We start from the raw sequence: 21,610 nt of genomic DNA on the forward strand, positions 1-21,610 counted from the left end.
CCAAGTTATGAAAGAATAACTGTTAGTAAGCTTCTAAAAGGAGAAAGATTGATGCTGTTGCATTATTTTTTGTCTTGAGTGGTCAAGTCTTGAGTTCTCCAAAATTTTAACAACTCTAGCAGTTAAACTATAATGTTTTATGTTTCTTTTTAGACTTTATCCGATTTGGACAGTGAATTGAAGTACATTACTGATGTTGTTAAGGTATGCACAGTTTCTTTGTTCGCTTTTTTCCCCAACATTGTATTGTCATGTTTCTGGCTGCCTTCATGAAAAACTTGTTGCGCTCTCGTAGCTGAATGCCTTTGATCAACGACATCTGGATGATATCGACTTTGATGTACGTCTGTCAGCATTCCAGTCAATCACAGCACGCATCAAGGAAATGCAAAGAGCGGATGTCAACTTCCTCATCCCTGTTCTGCACAACTGCTTCTATACCATCCAGGTTGGCTGAATTTTCCTTCTCTTGCTTTGTGCACCATGTGTCCATGATGAATCTCATTTCCAAATTATTTCCATTGGCTGATTTTTAACACTAGAAAACATTCACAGAGCACATTTGAGTCTTCTTACAAACATCTGGTTTTAAGATTTTTCTGCTTGCCTTTTCAGCTGTGTGTCTAGAAGGGTGAATACAGTGCAGCAAGAAGGCTCACAGTGCAGTGCACCTTTCTATCAGTGAGCCCTGGAACTGTTCAGTCAATTTGTACTGTGTAAAAGGCATATTACAGTCTTGAAAGGCTGCATTTCTCTTTGTTGCAGCATGTTCTGGATGTGTGGGCCTGCTGGTAAATCTAAAAGAATTTTTCCTGTCTGGAAGGGTGGGCATTAATTCAGGGCTAGAACTTCTATAGGAAAGGGTCAAGAGTTACTGTTACAGGCCTTGTTATGTTGTGTCCAGTGGTACAGTTCAGTCCAGTCTTCCAGGGAGAAAAAGGTGTCATATCCAGACTCATGTGCTACAATTTCTTCATCCACTCAGCTAGGGGATATGGCTCTTAGTGACAACGCAAGCCTTTGCTTGACAAGTTTTATCCACCGACTGGCAGAAATCGACCACGCAGATGATGACTACAAGGAGCTAATCCAGCATACTCTCCTGGAATCTGTGAGAAGGGGTCTGAAGAGTAAGACTGAGGTAAGGCAGTGCTATCTGATTACACATCTCCAGCTGTCTTCAGGACATCAGGGTATATGAGACTTTTTATTGATGAATTCTCTAGAGTCCCTTGCTGGGATAAGAAGTGCAGGTACCTGCTGTGAACTTACCCTTCATTTGAAATCTTACAAAAACCTAAAAAGTTATAGAACTCAGCTGCCTTGTGTTTCTTTGCCGTTGTTCAGCTTTTCTTAGTTGTAGCTCGTTCCTTGAAGGGGAGACTTTATGTGCAGTCCAAAATACAGGTGCATTTGCTGTTACGAAAGAATAGGATTTGTTGGCCTAAATCACTTGCAAATGACAGCACTGCTCTTCTGAGCAGTGTGTAGCCACCTCTCCGAGAGGTACTTAACCATTTGCTGCTTGCTGTTTGCAGAACATCCAGCAGGACTACACATCATTGCTTTCCTGCCTCATTCAAACGTTCCCAGCAAATCCTGAATTCCGGGATTTGGTCCAGTTGACCAACCGCCATGATCCCGACATGGACTTCTTTGAGAACATGAAACACATGCAGGTAAAAGGCAACAGACATTCCCTAGTGCATGTCCCCCCTCTGCCAAAGTAAAAGCATTTTACTGTGGGGTAGTGTTTTCCAAAGCATCTGTGCCCTGTCTTTACAGAGAAATTAAATCTGTGTCATTAGATATTGTTAAAAAAAAGGGATATGGCCATCATCACAAGGGCGATTATGAGTCAAAGTCATATTTTATCTAGAAATTTCTTGATTTTATGATTTAGCAGCATTTTTTTTTACCTCTTCCTAATTTAGCTGAAAGAACTGATTTCATTTTAGATGATCGTTCATGATCTTGAGCAGGCAACTCCACTTTACAACCTTTGTGTGACCCAGCCCACAATCAGCAACGGTGTCCTGAAAATCCCTCTGACATAGACAGGGAACAGGTCTTTTTGTTTTTTTTGTAGCCTATTCTCAGCTACTTTCTCTCTGGAGGTTCTGCAGCCCCTTTTCATTCACAGACCTTTGCAATTTAAATGTTGCACAAAGCCTGGTCTCTTGTTTTTTCTCTTGCAGTATGAAAATACAGCGTTTCTCCTGCTTTCAGAGACACAATAAGAGAGAACCTTTGTTACATCTGTAGTTACATGTAGAGCCTAATTTTTTTCCTTGTAGTTTTATCAGGCCTTCTCATCTTTTATCGGTTGCCTCCCTCGTCTGATACCTGAAGAGGGTACAGTCTTATGATTGTGAATTGACCATGAAATATCCTGTTGAGTTGGAATATTTATTGAGGCAAAAGGCTAGTGAAAGCCCAGAGACTGAAAGAAAAGAGAATGGCCTATCCTTGGAAATGACCATAATATGTTTATGTAATTATTTAAAATAGAGGCATTTTCAGAACTGCTGAGTGTATGTACTCCTCATGCTATCTGACTAAAGGACCACCTCATTATCTGTCTCTCATGTTTGACTCAGATCCACAGGAGAGCACGAGCTCTGAGGAAACTGGCTAAGCAGCTCACTGAAAGAAAGCTTGTGCTGTCTTCTAAATCCCTGCAGAACTACATCATGCCTTATGCTACTACTGCCATTTTTAATGAAAAAATGCTGAAGGTAGGCTTTTAAATTGAATGCATCCATTTTAATACTGTCACCTTTCTTGTATACCATTCTCCGCAGAAGACTTTAAAAGGCTGAGAGGTTTGTAGAGTGAGTGTTCCCCTTTCAGACAAGAGTGCTGTGCTGCTTCTGGTGGCAGAAAGAGGGTTTGCAAGGTGCAGATGCAGTCTGGGCCCATTCCTTTATCTGCTAAACCTGTCCTGTTTCTTAAAGGTGGATCTCTTTAACTGTTTGGGGATTCGGGGTTTTTTTGTTATTTTGGTTTGGGTTTTTTTTATTTGGGGTTATATTTGTTTGCATTTTTTATAATCGGGGTTTTTTTTTTTTCCTCTATCTCCAAACTTCTGTCTTCCTGTTCAGTTGTGAGATTAGTTACTGTTTGGCAGTGGAATGTGTGTGTTAGGCAGCCTGGGCTGTGCCTAGTAACTGAGGTGGAAATAAATACTATTTTCTCTGCAGTTACAGGGGAACTGCAGGCATCAGCTGAAAACCTCTGAAATCATTAGCAGCTTTGTAATTAGAGTTTGAAGGGTGACATTTTGTAGTCACTTTCCAGACATTTATTGAAAATACATGTGCTGAAATTACTGGTGATGTCAATATGGTTATACTTTCTGCTTGTGACTTGGAAAAGCAAGGTTTCACACCTCTGTAGTTCCCTGCACGCTATCAGGAGAACAGCAGAGCTGCTTATGTCAGACCAAGCAAATATCTAATTTGCTTACTGTGAGAAATATTCTTCTGAAGCAGAAACAATTAGAGCACAGGACCCAGCACCTGCAGCTGTACAGGCTGTGCCCAGCAGTAGGGTGACTGCAGTTGCTTTTTGACCAACGGGAGGTAAAATGTGTTGATTGAAACCTTGGTGAAGAAACAAACACATTTTATTTCGTATCAGAAGAGGGTTAATGATGTGCATTTCTAATTGACCAGCGTAGCCCAGCAATGTCCCATGTGTCTGTGGTTAGATACCTTGGCTGGTTTTTCATTCTTCATGCAAGTGATCCAATAGATGTAGTTATGTGAGAAAAGTTTTTATGCGTGCAGAAATACTTGGAGGATGTGGGTCTGGAGATCTGCTTGGTGAGCTGTGACTTTTTGTTTTGGTTTTTTTACCTGGTGCTCAGGAGGAGATCTAAAAGAGCTGAATTCCGAACGTCTCTACTAGACAGACATTACATCTGGATCTTGTTGCTCTTGAGTAAAGTATGCCTTAGAGACATGTTCCTCATGAATGCTAACAGCAACTCAATTTCTATCTTTTGAGCAGCATGAAAATATGGTAACAGCCTCAGTTGAAGTTGTTGGAGCTGTCTGCCATCATCTCTCATGGTCAGCGTACTTGTACCACTTAAAGCATTTCATCCATGTCCTGCAAACAGGACAGATCAGTCCAAAGCTGGGAGTCAGGTAGGTACTGTGAGCAATGCTGCTCTAAGTTGCTCCAGAGACTGCTAAGGCAAAATTCAGTGTCAAATGGATTTTAGCCTCTTCCCTGGAATGAGAGATTGCTGACTTTGAGGTGGGCATGTGCAAGTGAAAGTGGACGTGGTCTTGCAGCCTGCAACTACGAAGGATTAACAGGTCATTACTTTCCCATGCTGTGTCTCACTGGGTGCATGCCACTGTTAGCAGCCTCTGCTTCTGTCAGGCTGTCCCTACTCCTGGGACATGTCCAGCACTCCAGTACCACTGTTTGTGAGGTTTCATTGAGCTAGGTGACAGAATGCATCTAGCTGAAAAGCAACCAGTTTTTATTTCCTGGATTGTTATTTCAGGATAAACCTCCTTATGCTGCTGCAGTGTCACTGAGTCTGAAGTGTTCCAAAAAGCGGTTGTTTAGATTTTCTGTGTGTTTGTGTATGCAGCCTCTCCTTTTTGTGCAGAGAGCTGATCAATCTTCATGTTTTCTTTCCGCAGCTTGTTAGAGACAGTGCTGGAAGCCTTTCACTTTGACTATGAAACGCTTGAAAAACAGCTTGTGATCATTGACAACCAAGGTGAGCTTTCTGCTCCTGACTGTAGAAACACTGACTGCTCAATGTGCAGGGAATCAGCCTAGCCCTGAGGGGTGGTTATCAGAAACCAGCATTCCAGAGCTTTTTTCCCAGTAAAACAACTCTGATTGTTTGCTATCACTGATAATAAGTAGCAGCTTTGTCCAGAACAAAGCTATCACAAGAGCCTCTTATAAGGGCTAGATTTTTTGGCCTCCTGTGTTTACCTATGCTTTGGCAATTACTTGACAGAAGCTGCTGCCATGGACCTTGAGCCAGCAGTGGAAGCTGAAGAAGCCATGGAGCTGGAGCAGAGTGAAGGGGAAGAAGAAGTGGTTGAAGAAAAGAAAGGCAAGAATCTCCCTGAGCAGCCAGCAGAACCTGAGCAAGCAGCTGAGACATCTGAAGATGCTGAGCAAGTGACCAAACCTGTTTCTTTCTTACCCCGAAATAAAGAGGAGCTGGAGTGTCTGATCAAACACATTCAAGATACAGTTACAGTCAACATCTTGCCTAAATTGCACAGGTGTATTGTTGCAAAGGTGAGGAGTTGGCATTGGAAAGATGTTTTACAGGCTGTGCTGCTACTATAAAGGTTGGGATGCTAATTCAGAGCCAGTGGAAATGCAGCACGTGAAAAAAAGTAGACACGAACTGGAGAGAAACCACCTGAAAGCACAAAAGAGGCTTCACCCGCTTTGTTGTGCCATGAGTATTGCTGACAGACTCTCTGGACAGTGTGGGTGTGGTGTCTTTACGTCCCTGCTGAGAACTGGCTTGAACTGCACGAGTAGAACATTTCACTTTGTGCAGCCTATTGAAAAGTTCTCAGCCACTTACTAGCACCCAGCTGAGCTTCTGAATTGAAAACACAGGGATTCATGTCACCTGTCTTTTAGATGTCTGGGTTTTTTCCATAGTCAGATGAGGATTGGAGCTTGCCTTGTTGGCCTCATCTAGAGTATGTTGAGAAAAAGCCAAATTTGTTTATGTATATTAAAAGTGCATTGTGTCTTGCTCTCAAAAAGGTTAAAAGAGACGAGGAACACAAGCTTGTGAAATCCAACGTTGTGAATGATGATGAGGTAGTTCGTATTCCGTTAGCTTTTGCAATGGTCAGGATGATGCAGTGTCTTCCCAAAGAAGTGATGGAAGCCAACCTGCCGAGGTAAATCCTTTTGGAGCAACGTAAATGCTGTTCATTGTTCTGGGAATGACTGCAGGCACCTTTCTCAAGCTGTACTTAAGTACAAAGCTAAATCCAAGAGGGGCATTCTAACAATTAAATACTTATCTTGGAAACTTGTTTTCCTAGTTTTCCCCTCTGTCAGCATTTGACTTCTGTAAAGCTTAAGTTTGAAAGGAACTTGATAAATCCTTAAATAAGAGCAGAGGTGTGAAGCAAGGTGCAGAGGTAGGGGTGGCAGAGCTGGGGAAAGAATAGTGTACAGAAAGAAAGGACAACTGGTAAAATGTCTTGAAGGACAGTAAGTGTGTGTATGGCTATAAGGCCATTCTGCAAGGCTGTCTGTGGTATAGCTCAGGTTGTGAAACAGCCCTGAAAAGCGGTTTCCTTAGCTAGCAGTGTAATTAGTTTCACTCTCTTTGGGGGTGAACTAAGCTGTCTGTCTCTGTTTCCAGCATCCTGCTGAAAGTCTGCACATTTCTGAGGAACAAATTTCAAGAAATCCGGGACATTGCCCGTAACACCCTCACTAAAATCATGGAAGTGCTGGGAGTGCAGTACCTTCTGTACGTCTTAAAAGAAATGCAGTCCACTCTTGTCCATGGATACCAGGTAATGCTGAAATTCTTCCTCTTCTGCTCTCTGTAGGGTTTTTTTAATGTGTTAGGAGAATCCAAAGTGCTACTTAAATTGTTTTGCACTGGTAGAATAGCTTGGTATAATATGACTAAATGCTATTGCCAGTGCCTACTGATGTCTTCGTAATGCCAAGTGGCAGATGAAGGTTTGTACCCAAAGAACTTGGAGTCTAAGCAGGGAAGAAGTGAAGATCTCCATTTTTTTCAATTAAGAGTTTAGGTATGGAGGTGAAGGATGACTTTCTAATTCCCATAAGAATTAGTGGAAATCTTTCCAGTAAGGTCATTAGGACTAAGCATCATCTGAGGTGAGTTGCCACAGAGACTGCACAGACAGTATGTGGTGATGCTAATTGAAGTCTTGCTTCCTAGATCCAGAGCCAAGGCTTTATTAATTCATATTTCCTCTTTCCACAGTGGTTGGAGTTAAGAATAATTTTCTGTGTGAATTACCACAGTGGAACAGTGTGAGCTTCTAGCTGCTATAACAGTGAAAGTGCTGATTAGCCCAGCCTAAAAATACCAGTAAGAGCACTGAGGAAAGAGGAGATTCCAACTCTTCTGCCTCTGAAGGGGCAGGTGTCCTCTTCCTGCTGCCAGTATATGGATTCTTGTCCTCCCAGTGACTTTTTTTTCCTATAATGGCAGCTCAAGTGCAGTGTGTGAGTTGTGATGTCTCTGCTATGGTATTTTCCCCATACAGTATTATTAAAGAGTTCTATGCATGGGTTTGGAAGTATGATCTGTTCTTTTTTTTTCTCTAGCTCCACGTGCTGACTTTCACTGTGAACCTGTTATTGAAGGGCCTTACTACCAGGCTCAGTGCTGGTGATTTGGACCCCTGCTTAGATATCCTCATTGAGGTAAAAATTATTCAAGATTGAAGGGAAGAGCATCATGAAGTGCCTGGGGCAGGTTCTACGAGGAGAAGGTTTTGTGTAGATTTTCTCAGACTTAGCAGCAAACAGGGCTGATTATGTGTGTGTACTGCAAAGAAAGAGGCATCAGCAGACCCCTTGTAGAGATGCAGAGTGTATCTGGGGCTGTATCTTGAGCCCTGCATACTGGGAGGGAATGGGTTCAAGATTCAGGTACCTGACTATGTTTCTCTGTACTCTAAATGGCTGAACAAGTCAACAGACATCTAGTCAATGTGGTTGAGGGAGCCCAGGAGCTCAGATGACCGCCCAAATGGGGTATATTTGAATGTTTTGGTCTGACTGCAGTCAGACCCCCTTGTATCACACCACCACAGGTAAGCATTCTCATCTGGTGTGCTTGAACTGGGGTGTTCAATGTTGACAAAAGAAATGTAGGCATGATTTGTGGGAAACCTGGAGAATTTTTTTTTCTGTTAATGTGGAAAAATCATGGTGTTCTGCTGCTACTGGAGAATCTGGCTTTGCTTTCCGTTCCTCTCATTCACTTCTCTTGCCTGTTTTCCAAAGATTTTCAACCAAGAGTTGTTTGGGAATGTAGCTGAAGAGAAGGAAGTGAAGGGAATTGTCTCCAAGGTCATGGAAGCGCGCAAGAACAAGAGTTATGATTCCTATGAAATACTTGGAAAGTTTGTAGGAAAGGGACAGATGACAAAACTTATTCTGCCACTGAAAGAGGTAAGGAAAAGTCAGCCAGTGTCTTTCTTAACTCTGAGCACGCTAAATTCTGTATGGTGTAAAAGAAACTCTAGAGCCTCCAGGTGGCTACTGTGAAATTACCTATATAATCCTGCTTTAAGTTCCCATTTTTCATTTGGAAAGCAGTAATGCACCCAGCTCATAAGATGAAAATGGCATTCTGGGAAGCTTTCAACCCCTGCTAGAGAGGAGAAATCCCACTATGAGTTCTCCATGCCCTTTCCCTCTGCCAACTATTGTTTCCTCTGGAACTCCAGAGTCCTACAGGGCTGCTCTCTGGTTTGATCTTCAAGGAAGTGTCACCAAAATGTATTCAGGGTCTGTCCATGTGCAATAATTACTTTTCAGAGTTGAGTTTTTTTAAGTAGAATGCAAGCTCACACAAAAATGGAGTCCAATGGTTTGCTTATGAGCTCTGGAGTGTCCTGGTGGCCATAGATAAACTGGCTGAAGGCTGAGAGGAGGCTGGAGAGAAAGGGAGACATGCTGGGGTGGAGCTGAGATGATGGGATGTTGTTCATCTAGAGTGCTGGGGACTTAGGACAGCATGTGACGAGAGACGAATTGTTCTGGCTTTTCCCGTAACTTCTGAATACAGATCACAAACCATTGCCCTCATGTTGCCCTCCTGACTCTCATGGTTGTGCCTTTGCAGATTCTGGAGAGCACCACAAGCTTGAAGATAGTCCGGAAGGTGCATGAGGCACTGCGTCACATCATGCAAGGGCTGATCTTCAATACAGACATGAATGCAGAGTCCCTTCTCCTGCTTAGTCATGGTCTCATCAGTGAAAACTTGCCTCTGCTCACTGAGAAGGCCAAGTGAGTTCCAGGATGTTATCCGGGTGGTCTGTTGTCAGTTGGGAGGTTTGCTTGCAGAAATCAAATCCAACCTCTCAAATGTGTGAGAGTTTCCTTGCTTTTGTTTGCTTTTTGTTTTCGATGTAAGTGAATTATTTAGGCAGTCAGTGGGCAAGGAGAAGGCTTGGAAATGGGAGTAAGCACTTGCTGAACTCATGGAAGTCTGTTCTTGCAAGTGTTCAGGACCTTCAGTAAGGCTTTTTCACCATCTGGTAAGCTGGTATGTGCGTTTGGGTGTTTGGATGAAGGGATGAGGATCAGTGTTTACAAGTGAGCTACAAACAGCTATGTAAGAGGTGTTTGGGATCCTGGACATTTTCATGGAGTCAGGAATGAAAGGAACTGTGGGCTGACACTTGATCACTTTGGTGTTGGTGAAGTCAAGGAGAACCATTGGATTTCCTCTCTGTCTGGTGGTGTCACTGCTCAGGGCTGGGTCTGGGTGTCTTGCATTTCCTATGTTGTTTGGACCGGCTTGCTCAAGGATCTGACAGCTGTTTGCAGACTTCTTGGGGTTTTATAAGCCATCAGAAATTGAAGTAAATATCAGTAGAAGAAGTGCAATGGGCAGTGGCAGGAAGCACATTTGCTTGAAGGATCTGCCAAAGCTGGTCTGTCCACTGAGGGGAAAAAAAAGTGGGAATGTTATGCAAATCAGTGTTACCTTCATAATAGTGATACTGTTCTCAAGTCTGAGAGTCCCATCTGTCACGCTGCTCTCAAGGTTGTTTTATTTCATTGTGTTCTGGCTGTAACTTCCTTTTGCTTGCTGTGTGGGTAGCAGCTGAGCACAATCCAGCTCTCTTCACTCCCAACAGCAAGCTTGTTGTGGAGAGGGTTGAAATCTGAATATTCTGCTTTTCAGAAAACAAGTTGCCCCTCCTCCAGATCCTCGTCTGCAACCCGAGAGCTGCCTGCTGCTCCAGCCCACTCCCACGAGAGGGGGGCAGAAAGCACGCGTCAGCAGCAGGACTAACACATACATCTTGGTTGATTCAGGGCTTCGGGTAAGGCTCTCCTCAGATAGAAAGCTTTGCAATCAGAATTGTTGTTAAGAGTATTCACAGGAAGGCGTTGTGGATATATTGCATTAACAACACAGCCACTAGACTTAACTTTGTTTTGCATGTGGTAACTCCAGTGGTGCCTCTTAGAGTGCTCAGCTTGTTGCAGATACTAGAATGGGATATGGCATTAATTCTACCATAACCTGAAAATATGCAGGACCTTACTTGACTTATTTGAGTCCCAGCCTGACTTTGAGATTAACGTCCTGTGTTTTCTATGCTAGCTGCTGCACATGAGCCTGAAGAGGTCCAAAGTAAATTCTTCTGAGGAGCATGCTTTGGAAATGTTAGACCCTTTTGTTCAGCTGCTTCTAGACTGCCTGAAATCTATGGATGTCAAGGTACAGTTCTGAGCTGGAGTCCGCTATTCTGTCTGTTCTACTAAGAAAGGTCCTGCCCACAAGTGTCATCTTGCAGTTGATCTGCAAGAGAAGAGAAAACCACCCAGTTTTCAAAGCTGATTTCACAGATGTGCAGATTGTTTGAGGACATGTTATCCCAAGAGGGAGAAAGGATTGTTGCTGGTGGAGGACTGAATGGTATGCCCCTAGTGTTGCAGATTCAAGTATGGACCAGTTCTCCTGGTTCATACAAGGACTTTGCAGACTTTGTAGGCTATCTGTGAAGGAGGTTCATGAAGTCCTGTGGCTGCTGCCAGCAGTGTTGTCACAACTGTGGGGTTTTTTGATCCAGCTCCAATGTCTTTATTCCCAGCACCATAGGCACCCTCCTTTTTGGGCAGTTTTAGGTCTGAGTGAGAGCCTAGGAGTGGATCTGTTAAACCTCGAGTTACCTTGGAATGGAAGGCATGCCTCATATGCTATCAGATACCTGGAGCAGGGATTTCAGGTGACCTGGGTTTTTGGCAGAGCGACTTCTATGCTTTGAAAGCACCTCTGCTTCAGGAAGAGTTGCTGCCATCAGCACTATGTTAATGTAAAATCAAATTTAGAGGATTAGGGAGTGGTAAATAGTGTTTTTAGAACTGAGCAACCTTTGTATTACATACAAGTCGTTTGAAAGAGGTTGATTTTGTTCGCTAATTGCCTTTTACCACAGTTGCAGATAGCCTGCCCTGTCTATAACAGAGTGAGGGAAGTGTTCTTTCACTGTCATTGTGCCCATGTGCTCTCCTTTGGCTCTTTCTTACAGGTAATAACTGGGGCTCTGCAGTCCTTGGTATGGATTTTGAAGTTCCCTTTGCCTTCTATCAGTACAAATCTGGAGCCACTGATCAAGCAGCTTTTCCTCTTGCTGAAAGAATTTGCCAAGACAGGAATAGCCAAAGGCCAGAATTTCCACCTGGTTGTGAGCTGTTTCAAAGTAAGTCAGACCCAGCTCTGGTCTTTCCTACTTTAGGATTAACTTTGTAGAATGAGATTCTTCCAACTGCAGATCCCTCCTACAGCTGTCTCTGGAGGAGGTGGTCTGGAGATCCCAAGGTAGTGAGGGAAGTGTGGCCTTGCTGATTCTTTCCCAAGTGCAGACTTAAAGAAAGTTACCCCCAATAAATGCACAGCTTGGATCTGAAGAAGTGTTTTTATAGAAGCATATTTGCCTTCTTTCTTCTTTTATAATAGTATCTTGTTACCACCCTGTCTTTTGAGAGGCGTCAGTATTGTACTTGAATAGCTTGCTTTTAACATGATTCGTTGGAGTATGCCCTGGCAAACTGAAGTGAGACAAGGGAAGGGGGCAACTAGTAGTAGTAATAACTACACTTACAGTATGCAGTGTCTTCCTGTAGATATCTTCTAAATGCTTTGCTGAATTAGGTACAGCTTCGTGATCATAAGGGAAAGTTACAGTAATTCGTGCTGAATGCCAGTGCCAGAAGAATTTTTTCTCTTCCTAGCTGTGTTCCTGCATCATGGCTCATGTCTGTGAGCATCTCCAGTCATTTCAAGGACAAGTCTGAATTTGTGTATTTGCTTGCATTCAGTTTTTGTCTCAAAATTGCCAGCTGAAAAGAAAATGTGATGAGAACAGTGTTAGCTGTATGTTTCAGAGCAGCAGTTTGTCTTTTCAAGCTTAAGTGGTACAAACAAGTCAGGCTTTGGTGTAGGCTTGTGTTTTATGGCACTGCATATGTATTGACAATGTACAATTTGATTTTGTAGTGTGTAACAATACTTGTGAAGAACGCAAAGAGTCAGATAACAAGCAAACAGCTCCAAGTGTTGCTTGGCTTTGCTGAAGAAGACATTTATGATTCATCGCGCCAAACCACTGCCTTTGGCCTTCTTAAGGTATTTCTGTGCAGCAGATGTATGGGTTCTGTGAGTCACTGGACTGGCAGGGATTCTGCCTCCTATCTCGTGTCAGGAACAGGCCACAGAATGCTGTTAAAGCTCTCTGTTACGAGGAGGAGGGAGCAGCAAAGCTTTCCTCTTTGGCTTGTCACTCTCAAATTCTTTGGGAGGCTATTTTATACACATGCATATGAGGGTCTATTTGGATCTGGGGATGTTTTTACGAAAGAATCCATATCTGTGATCATTAGACAGTGTATTCTGTGTCAGCCAAAAGAAACAGGAACAGATATGGATTTATAAACCATCTTTTCGTTTTTTTAAAGTTGCTCTGGCTGTTTGGAGGTGTGAAAAAGTCAGTGTTAATGTACTACCTGGGACCAGTGCAGCACCAGTTTATAGTACTCTGTCTCGTGCTGTGCAAGCAAAATGACATGACTCCAGCTGTGCTTTCACATTTCTAGGCTATTTTATCCAGGAAGCTGATTGTCCCTGAAATTGATGATGTGCTGAAGAAAGTTGCCCAGCTGGCCATCACAGGTCAGAGTGAGCCAGTACGAGTCCAGTGCAGACAGGTTGGTAGAACAGAGTCATCTTATATTCTTTCCAGCTTTCCGACAGGCTAGAGAGCTTAATGTGTCCATCCTAGCTCTCACAGACATGTGCCCTAGCCCTGCTGAAACCCCAACCCCATTTTCCCTCCTTCTTACTAATCCTTATTTCCCAGGTTACCTGTCTGGCTTTATTTCTTGTGACTGGTCCATAGCAGAATCACAGACTGTTTGCCTATAGCACCACAGACTGTTTGCCTATAGCACCACATCTACACATCCTTTAAATACTCTAGGAATGGTGATGCAACCACGCCTCTGGGCAGCCTGTTCCAATGCTTGACAGCTGTTTAGGTGAAGAAATGTTTCCTAATATCCAATCTAAACTTGCCCTGGCACAACTTGAGGCCATTTTCTCTTGCCTTATTGCCTGTTACTTGAAAGGAAAGAATGACACCCACCTCACTACGATCTCCTTTCAGTTAGTTGTGGAGAGCAACAAAGTCTCCCCTGAGCCTCCTTTTCTCCAGGCTAAACAACCCCAGTTCCCGCAGCCATTCCTCACAGGACTTGTGCTCCAGACTCTTCACCAGCTCCATTGCCCTTCTCAGGACGTGCTCCAGCACCTCAATGTATTTCTGGTAGTGAGGGAGTCAAAACCAAACACAGTATTCAAGGTGCAGCCTCACCAGTGCCAAGTACAGGGCGAGAGCTGCTTGGCAGCAGTGACATGGTACATCCTTTGGAGGCTTTTAGGCCCATGTAATGATGAGCCATGCCCTTTTCTGAATCCCAGCAGAAGAGAATTTGCCACAAATCCGTGATTCCTTCGTACTACTTCTTCATTCTTTACAAGCTAAAAGCAATCAAAAGGGCAGAATTGGTTGCTTCACTTCAAGCATTGGGATACAGATGCAGCAGGAGCAGTGCATAACCAAATAGAGCATTTCCACAGTTACAGGATGAATTCTGAAGGATGCAGAACCTCTCTTAACAGAAGCCTGTGCAAATCACGGTAATACTCTAAAGACTGATCTGGCAGATGTCAAACACCTGCAGGTCCTGTTCCGAACACAGAGCTTGAAAGCAGTTGTTGGCCCCTTGTGTAATAGGAACAGGATGAAAGGGATGATTCTCATAAACTTGTTACTCCATGACTAAATTTTCTTCATAACCTTTATACAAGCTTTTGTGAATGTTTCTTGTAACTCCTTTCTGTGGTGGTGTTTTTTCCTTTCCAGATTTACTTAAAATATATTCTGGACTACCCCCTTGGTGACAAGCTGAAACCCAATCTGGATTTCATACTCGCACAACTGGAGTGAGTTTATACTCCCAACATATCTGGCAGAACAGAACCTTATTGCTTAAATATGACTTTAGTGGCCACTTATGTGTGCCAAAGGGCTGTTGATGAGGAGACAGAGACAGCTTGTTTGATAAAGCAAGTGCTGTTTCGCTTCCCTATTTCGCAGCTGGTTTTGTTGTTCTTTGAAAGCAAAGGTTCCGTTGTTTCTTAGTGGTTAACCAGTTCCACTGCTTGTGAACCAGGTGAACTGGAAAATCCAGAAAGAACAGTTGAAGGTGTGCTTATTTGACGGCTGTCCCATGGCAGTGGTCTCAGCTGCAGTTGCAGGCACAGCTGAGATCAACTGCACCAGTTCAGCAGGAGCAGTGTGCCTGAAACCTCCCCCTCAGCATGACCCCTCCCTTGCTCACGGTGACAGTAGCTGACCATGTTCCCCAGCAGCATAGCACCGTGCAGCTGTGCTGGCTCAAGTTAGCTGGAGCCCTTTTTGGCCTGTTTGTCTCCCTGCGCCTATTCTCTGAGAGATGGAGCTGATGGGCCTGCTGCTTCTCTTCTCCTAAGTATCAAACCAGGTCTGGTAGCTGTTGTAGAAAGATCCCTATCAGTGTGTGTTACTGGCATAGGGCATTCTTGTAAATTGTTAGCAACTTTCTAGAGTATTAACCCAGCCTTAACCGTTAATTGTTTCCTTACAGGTACGAATATGAAACTGGAAGGGAATCTGCACTGGAGATGATTGCATACCTCCTTGACACATTCCCAAAGGTAACAAGCACCTCTCAGTGTTACAAGCATCAAGCAGTTACTGCAGCTTTCAGTAAGAGTGTTTTCAGAACAGTTTAGTTTGGAAGCACTTGGTAGTTCCTGCAATCTCTTATCATGAGCAGAACGTTCACTTATCTCTAAAGAACCCGGCTTTGCTCCAAAAGAGAAATGACATGCTGGAAAGTCTGCAGTTCTTTATCGAATATGCTCAGTCTGCTATTAAAATAAAGCTCAGTCAACTGGGGTTTGGATAAACTTGATGGTGATTTAAGGAAGAAACACAACCAGTTTAGGAAGTGGGGCATGAATAGAAAGTGAAGTCTAGAGTTTTCTCATTGTGGGGGGGGTTTCAGCGTTGGTGAGAGATGGTTGACTGAACTGGTATGTGAGGTACCGTATCTGTTTGTTGGCCTGACTGGTGAGAGAGAGCTTCTCAGTGGGGTGGGTCAAAAAGAAAGCTAAAAAATAACCATGATCTATGCAGGATAACATATGCAAAATGCTAAACTGCCTTGAAGCTCTTCAGCTGGAGCTTGACTGTGTGCATTCAGGAGGCTGAGAGAAGTGCAATCAAGCAAGAATGTGGGAGGAAGGAAGAGAAATTCTGCACAGTAAGCTGTGCTTCACCACCATCTGATTAGATTTAGTATCTCAACTTGGTTCCTTGGCAACTCTGTCAAGTAGCAAAGAGCTGCTATCTCTGAGAGAAGGACCTTTGGGCTGATTGCTGCAGTGCTGAGGGGCTGCTTCAGTGAGAGCTGGGCATGAAAATGCTCTCTAAGTTTTGACACGTTGCTGTCCCAGGGATGTGTTAGCAACTGAGAGTCAGAGCAGGGCTGGGCAGGGCTGGGGCTGCTGTACCACTCCCTCTGTGCTCCAACAATTGGATCAACCTGTCCTTTAAGTTCATCTTAAAGGAGTGGTGTGTACCCTACTCAGGGCTGACATTGTTCCTGTATGTGATGCAACAAATACCCCTCTTTTCCCCTTTAAATACCAGAAGCTCCTTTGGGATCTGCGGTTGACTAATGGTTGTTTCTTTCTAGGATCTCCTCCACAAATACTGCGGGCTGTTTTTTCTCTCTCTTTGTATGATGATGATAAATGATGACTCTGCCAAATGCAAAAAGATGGCGGCTTTGACATGTAAATCCCTCCTGAGTAAGATAAACAATGAAAAAGAAGATCTGATGTTTTCACTGGTCACAGAGTGGTTTCACAGCAAGAAGGTATTCTTTGGGTCTGACCTCTGTTTGGGGCTAAGGTTAAGGCAAGTGAGAGATCCCTAGTGCCAGGTCTGGTGGATTGGTGGGTTCAGTTGTGCCTGATGTAGTAGTTGTAGGAAAGGAGTATGGGCAAGACTCAGCTTAGAATAAAAGCTCTTTAAATCTCATAGTGCCATAGCTCTTGCTAGTAAGAAGAGCTTCCTAAAGCTACAGAAATGCTGGGAACTGCTGGTGCTGTAGGTCAGCCTACAGACTTCTCAGCTGCACTGTGCTGCTTTCCAGCAGTTCCTCTTTTGGGTCCGGTGTTTCACCAGGTGTAGTCTTTGCTCAGGGTAAAGGTTTGAGCAAATCCTTAAAGCTCTTCTGATTGCAGTAATTGGCTTTTTGTGCTGTCTTGAGCTCAGACTTGCTTCATTCTGTCACCAGCAGCTAGAAGGTGGCAAACCTGGTCTTACAGATCTCCTATTTTGATCTGGTACCTGGGTGTTTAGTTATTCTCAGACTGCACTCATGTTCTGTCCCTCTACACTAGTGGAGTAAGTGTTCTGCAACACTTCATCCTTTTCATCTCTAGTATGTTCAGTTCTGGTTTATAGTTGTGAGACGCCTGTGGCATTGTGAAGAACCAAAAAGTGCAAAGTAGCCCCCAGAGCTTTGCAGCTGGGAACTGGACTGGAAAAGGCCTTTCAGCATTCAGCTTTAGGGTGTGCTGCCGCGGATAACTTGAGCTGCCACACAAGTTCCCTGGCAGCAACTCCTTTCTCACTAGTACTCTGAAAACCAGCTTCTCTCAAGATGCTGTTGCTACAGGCAAAAGTAAAGGTTGCTGCCAGATCCTGTGCATGGGAGCTTCAGGATTTATTATCAAGAAGTAACAAGGGCTGTTACCCTTTCTTTCGGCAGAGCTCCCACAGGAGGTTGGCTGCCCAGGCATGTGGTTTGTTTGTTGAAGTGGACGGGGTAATGTTTGAACGGCGGCTTGAAGCTGTCCTCACCTTGATTGAAAAAGAAATCAACCCAGTTAAATTTGAAGACGTAAGTACCCTTCCCATGTGTGAGTCTTTGGGAAAGACAACTAAATAAATGGAAGAAAGGGAAGAAGTGTAGGTGAGATTTAACAGTTGGACCTGCTGTTTGGGACTGAGGAAAGACATGGAAGGCAACCATTTGATCTGAAGAGGACTTCACTGGTCTAGAACTGTATTTTTTTTGTCTGTAAGCCCAAATTTGATGTCATGTGTCACAACACAAGGGGCAAAGGAACTTTGCAAAGCCACCTGGCCTGAGCCTACAGCTATACTGTGTAACCAGCAGATACATTACTCCTTGGCCCAGGTTCTGTCAGGTCTCTGTGGAGATGAAGAGTTCTTGACATAGCCCTCAAGTCTCAGGCTTTTAGTTTTTACCTGTATGACTTGGTGGGTTGACAGCATGTAGCATCACATAGTTTTCCCTGCTTCTGGTCTTTCCGGCATTGGCAGAGGAGGGACTTCTGTTTGTTGTTTAAAGTGGAGTTACAAAAACCACCATTAGAAAGAACAGCGGGGTGCACAGGTGCATTGGGATGGGTTAGAGTGCATTTAGCTGGAAAACAGCCAGATGATTACACTGACAGCATTTGGTTTGTGTAAGCGTGTAAGGTCAGGAGTGCATCGCTTGTGACTATCTGCTTTGTTCAGTATTATCTACAGCTTTAACTTTCAAAGGAGTTCCCTTCCTGTACTTCAGACCATGGTTTTGTTTTATGGAAAACGTTTTTAGTGCACATGATTAACTAGGTATAACAAAGCTGCTTCAGACTTGCTTGGCAAGTGATAATCCCAAAGGGATCCCAGTGCTGCACCTGGGGAGTGGCCCCATATGTTACTAATGTGCAAGGATGACATGCTGAACAAGAGAGAAGAACCTTGGGGTGTGTAAATTGACAAGGGATGAAAATAAAGTGGCTGCAGTGTGGAGAAATTCAGTGTAATCATCCCCTGTGCTGAGACATGTAGGTAAAGCACTGACCAGTTCTGTCAAGCCAGCAGGTGATTGCAGGCAGGGCGAGGGAGGACCTGAAGGCGATTTAGTAAACCACAGTGCACAGGGTGTTGTCTTAATAATTTGGGGCTTCCCAGGTGACACGGGCTAATCTCGCTCAGCTTGGCTCTAGTAGTGAGAATCAAATGTGCACAAATACACATATAGACATAAATGATACAGAAGGTGTGCAATTGCTTGCATTTAGACACATAATAGTTTGTTACAGCAGCGTCTATATAGAAACTAAGAAGAATGATTCTAATAACAATTTCCTACAGAGGTTCAGTCTCCAGAAGAAATGCTTTAGTGGAGCTGCTTCTCTTCTGGTTATTTTGGGAACTGGGTACAAGAACTGGGTACAAAGAAACAGTCTTCCGTTTCTTTGCAGGGTAGATCTGAAATTTATCTAGTAGGGTAAATAAGTACTGTCTTCAGGTTCTCATAAGCATCTTTCTTAACTTGCTGATTTTATTAGATAACTGCAGAGGAGGAGGAGAAGGCTGCAGATAGGCTGCTATTCAGCTTTCTTGTGCTGGTAACAAAGCTAATCACAGAGTGCAACTTGATTCACTTAACCAAGAACAGTGATGTTCTGAGCAATATCTGGGGTAAGTATCAAGAATTATTATGGCTGTGTTATAAAGAAGATTCTTTGTGTGATACGTGGTTTTTCACACCCCAGTATAAACAACCAGACTTTGTCCTACAAGGGTTGCGTGCTGCACAGTGCTAATACACAGCAGTTACTGGGCAGTGAAAGAGAAGATGTTAATGGAAAAGGTTACATGGTTGATGAAAACAAGACACCCTCTGTCTCAGTTGCTGAGAAGTATTTTCTATTATCTCAAGAGCAAATAGTTGCAAACTGCTGCATGTTTGACCATAATTACATCCTCTTGGATGAAAACATTCAGTTCTCCTGGGAAGATGAGATTTTCTCGATGAGATCATACATACCAGCCAGCAGGCGATGGCACATGGTAGTGGTGCAGTAAATACTGTGTGTCTGCCAGGATGTTAAAGCCTGGAGGTTGTTTTGATTCAAGCAGTTTCCCTGTGACTGAGATTGTACAATGTCAGACTGGCTTATTGGCATTTTGTTGCCTTGTTTTTAATTGCTTCATTTGCTGCTATCAGGCAGCCTGGATCTCGCTGGTTAATGTCTTCAAAGAGTTGAGCCTGCCAGGTGCCTTTAGTGAGACAGGAGATAACCCTTACAAATCCTGGATTGCCTGGTGATGTGCAGCTTGGACAGAGGCAAGACAAGAAGGCAACTCCATCTCTTCTCTGGAGCACCCTCAGCCTCTGTCCAGGGGTTTGATCTGTTCATCTGCAGCAGGGTCAGCTCACCCGAGTCTCACAGCAGCCAGTCCCCAGACATCATGGGCAGGTGAGCTGTGGCACCGAGTCCCTGAGGGGGCCACAGTTGCTGCAGAAACAGGACTTGTCAGCCAGGATCAGAGCAATTATCTTTTTGTGCCGTGCCCGCTTTTCCTGCCCAGTTGCCACCACTTTCCAGCAATGGCTCTGTCTTTGGATGCTTGGAAGTGCTGTGGGTGCATTCAAGAAGGCCTGGTCACAGTGGAGACATTCGGTTATCTGTAGCTTTTAGCCACTCTGCTTTGGCTGGATAGAGTTGCTATGAAGTCTTCGCGTATGTTCCATACAGATGAGCATGGTTCATTTCCTTCCCCTTTTTACTGTAGTATGTGCTGTGGTAATTCTTGAGGGACCTGGTTATTTTTGTGCTCTCACTGGAGCTGTGCTAAAGAGGTTTTGTTTGCTCCAGGTCATGTCCAGTCTCACCTCTGGTATCCTCACAGCTGGGTTTGGCTTACCGCTACTGAGATCTTTGGCTTGTTGTTTGCATCTTACAAGCCAGAAGATCTTGTTAACAAGTGGAGGGAAAGAAAAGCAGGGAAGAGGAAAAAAACATCAGCAGAGCTCTCTGCGTCAACAGTCTTCTTGACTGCTGAATTGGACAGAAAGGTAATGATGTCTGTACTGCTCCTTCCCCCCTGCCCATGCCCATTCCCTGGCTGGGACATTAAAATAGTGTTACAGTTTGGCACGCACTTTTCTTTTAGTTGCTTGCCTGCTGCCTAATCTTGATCACAGAGGAGGTGTCTCTGCTGCTGTGAAGGGGCTTCTGTGGTGTCTTATTCTCAGCAGCACAAAGGTTCCTCTCTAGGCTGCAAGGTGCAGACAGGAGCTGTGCTGAGACAATCCCTTGGCTTCCCCTGGGAACTGCCTTTGGTGACTGCAAAACATTGCTTTGAGTTTCTGCTACTGGCTCCCTCTCATGGAGTAATTTCCTTCTCCTTTTTCTTGTCTCCAGATGAAGGAACTCGCGTTTGCATTCTGCCATCAGCTGCAGTCCAAGTTCCTGGACCTGTCTCTGGGAGAGCAGGTAAGAGCAGGAGCAGGTTTGGGGCTGCAGGGGGGCACAGCACAGGTCCTGGCCTGTGAATGAGGGAGTCTAATGTCCTGATCAGGATAGCAGCACTGTGACTGGTGGTGGCTCAGGACACATATACAGTGCGGGGCCTGCTGCTCTGTGCTGAGGGCATCTGAGCAGGTCTCTGTCTCAGAGGTGCCCAGCAAAGTCTCCCTTGTGGTGTCAGCCTGCTGGAAGGGCTGAGGGGTGGCAGGGACAGGAAGGGGAGGCGCCATGCAGGGCCTCACCATTACAGGGGTCCCTTCCATCAGGGAGAGTGTGGCTCTGCAGCCCAGACTGGAGCAGGTTGGGCAGCCACATTCTGGAGCAGGGGTCCAGGTCTCTGGTGCTGGGTCCATGCAGCTGCTCTGGAGCCCTGGCTCTTTGCTGGGAGTGTGTAGTCCAGCTTTATGCTGTTGCTTGATGGTTTGGGGGTTGGAACTAGATGATCTTAAGGCCCTTTCCAGCCCTAACTATTCTATGATCCTATGGTCTGTCTCCACTGTCAGCCTGGTCAGAGATCTCCTTGTGGAGAGCTGGGGGCTGTCAGATGTGGAGAAGACAAAAAGAAGCAGCCCTGCCTCAGGAAGTGCTGAGGCCCAAAAGGCACAGTAGCACAGAGGGAAAGACTTACCCGAACTGTAGGAGGATATTGAGGTGGCCTTCCTGTTAAGAGCAACATGGTCTGTCAAATATGGCAGTGGGGGAAGCTGTTACAGCCTCCTGTGTTGGCAGGTTCCTCTTTCAGATCTAGCCTTGGCTCTTATATGCCCTGGTGTCATGGTTTAGACCCAGCTGATAACTCAGCACCATGCAGCCATTTGCTCACCCCCTCCCTGGGCAGGATGGGGAGGAGAGTCAAAAGAATGTAAACATTGAGGTAAGAACAGTCCAATAACTAAAGTATAATACGAA

General features: G+C 44.5%; 1 protein-coding gene across 2 annotated transcripts in view; it reads left to right on the plus strand.

Moving 5' to 3' along the window:
- Positions 1 to 21,610, plus strand: part of UTP20 (UTP20 small subunit processome component) — a 64,401-nt gene that overhangs the window by 38,306 nt on the left and 4,485 nt on the right. For both annotated transcript variants that reach the window (XM_030478430.1, XM_030478431.1), the window contains 25 exons: positions 154 to 204; positions 296 to 448; positions 986 to 1,141; positions 1,539 to 1,679; positions 2,601 to 2,738; positions 4,015 to 4,154; positions 4,665 to 4,744; positions 4,994 to 5,283; positions 5,770 to 5,909; positions 6,383 to 6,539; positions 7,330 to 7,428; positions 8,014 to 8,181; positions 8,858 to 9,024; positions 9,929 to 10,070; positions 10,355 to 10,471; positions 11,283 to 11,453; positions 12,251 to 12,379; positions 12,847 to 12,957; positions 14,175 to 14,254; positions 14,938 to 15,007; positions 16,054 to 16,236; positions 17,137 to 17,268; positions 18,734 to 18,866; positions 20,048 to 20,247; positions 20,597 to 20,668. In XM_030478430.1, the coding sequence (XP_030334290.1) occupies positions 154 to 204; positions 296 to 448; positions 986 to 1,141; positions 1,539 to 1,679; positions 2,601 to 2,738; positions 4,015 to 4,154; positions 4,665 to 4,744; positions 4,994 to 5,283; positions 5,770 to 5,909; positions 6,383 to 6,539; positions 7,330 to 7,428; positions 8,014 to 8,181; positions 8,858 to 9,024; positions 9,929 to 10,070; positions 10,355 to 10,471; positions 11,283 to 11,453; positions 12,251 to 12,379; positions 12,847 to 12,957; positions 14,175 to 14,254; positions 14,938 to 15,007; positions 16,054 to 16,236; positions 17,137 to 17,268; positions 18,734 to 18,866; positions 20,048 to 20,247; positions 20,597 to 20,668 (3,420 nt within the window). The remainder of the gene's footprint in view (positions 1 to 153; positions 205 to 295; positions 449 to 985; positions 1,142 to 1,538; positions 1,680 to 2,600; positions 2,739 to 4,014; positions 4,155 to 4,664; positions 4,745 to 4,993; positions 5,284 to 5,769; positions 5,910 to 6,382; positions 6,540 to 7,329; positions 7,429 to 8,013; positions 8,182 to 8,857; positions 9,025 to 9,928; positions 10,071 to 10,354; positions 10,472 to 11,282; positions 11,454 to 12,250; positions 12,380 to 12,846; positions 12,958 to 14,174; positions 14,255 to 14,937; positions 15,008 to 16,053; positions 16,237 to 17,136; positions 17,269 to 18,733; positions 18,867 to 20,047; positions 20,248 to 20,596; positions 20,669 to 21,610) is intronic.

This window comes from Strigops habroptila, chromosome 3 (assembly GCF_004027225.2).
Source record: "Strigops habroptila isolate Jane chromosome 3, bStrHab1.2.pri, whole genome shotgun sequence".
Classification (NCBI taxonomy): Eukaryota; Metazoa; Chordata; class Aves; order Psittaciformes; family Psittacidae; genus Strigops; species Strigops habroptila.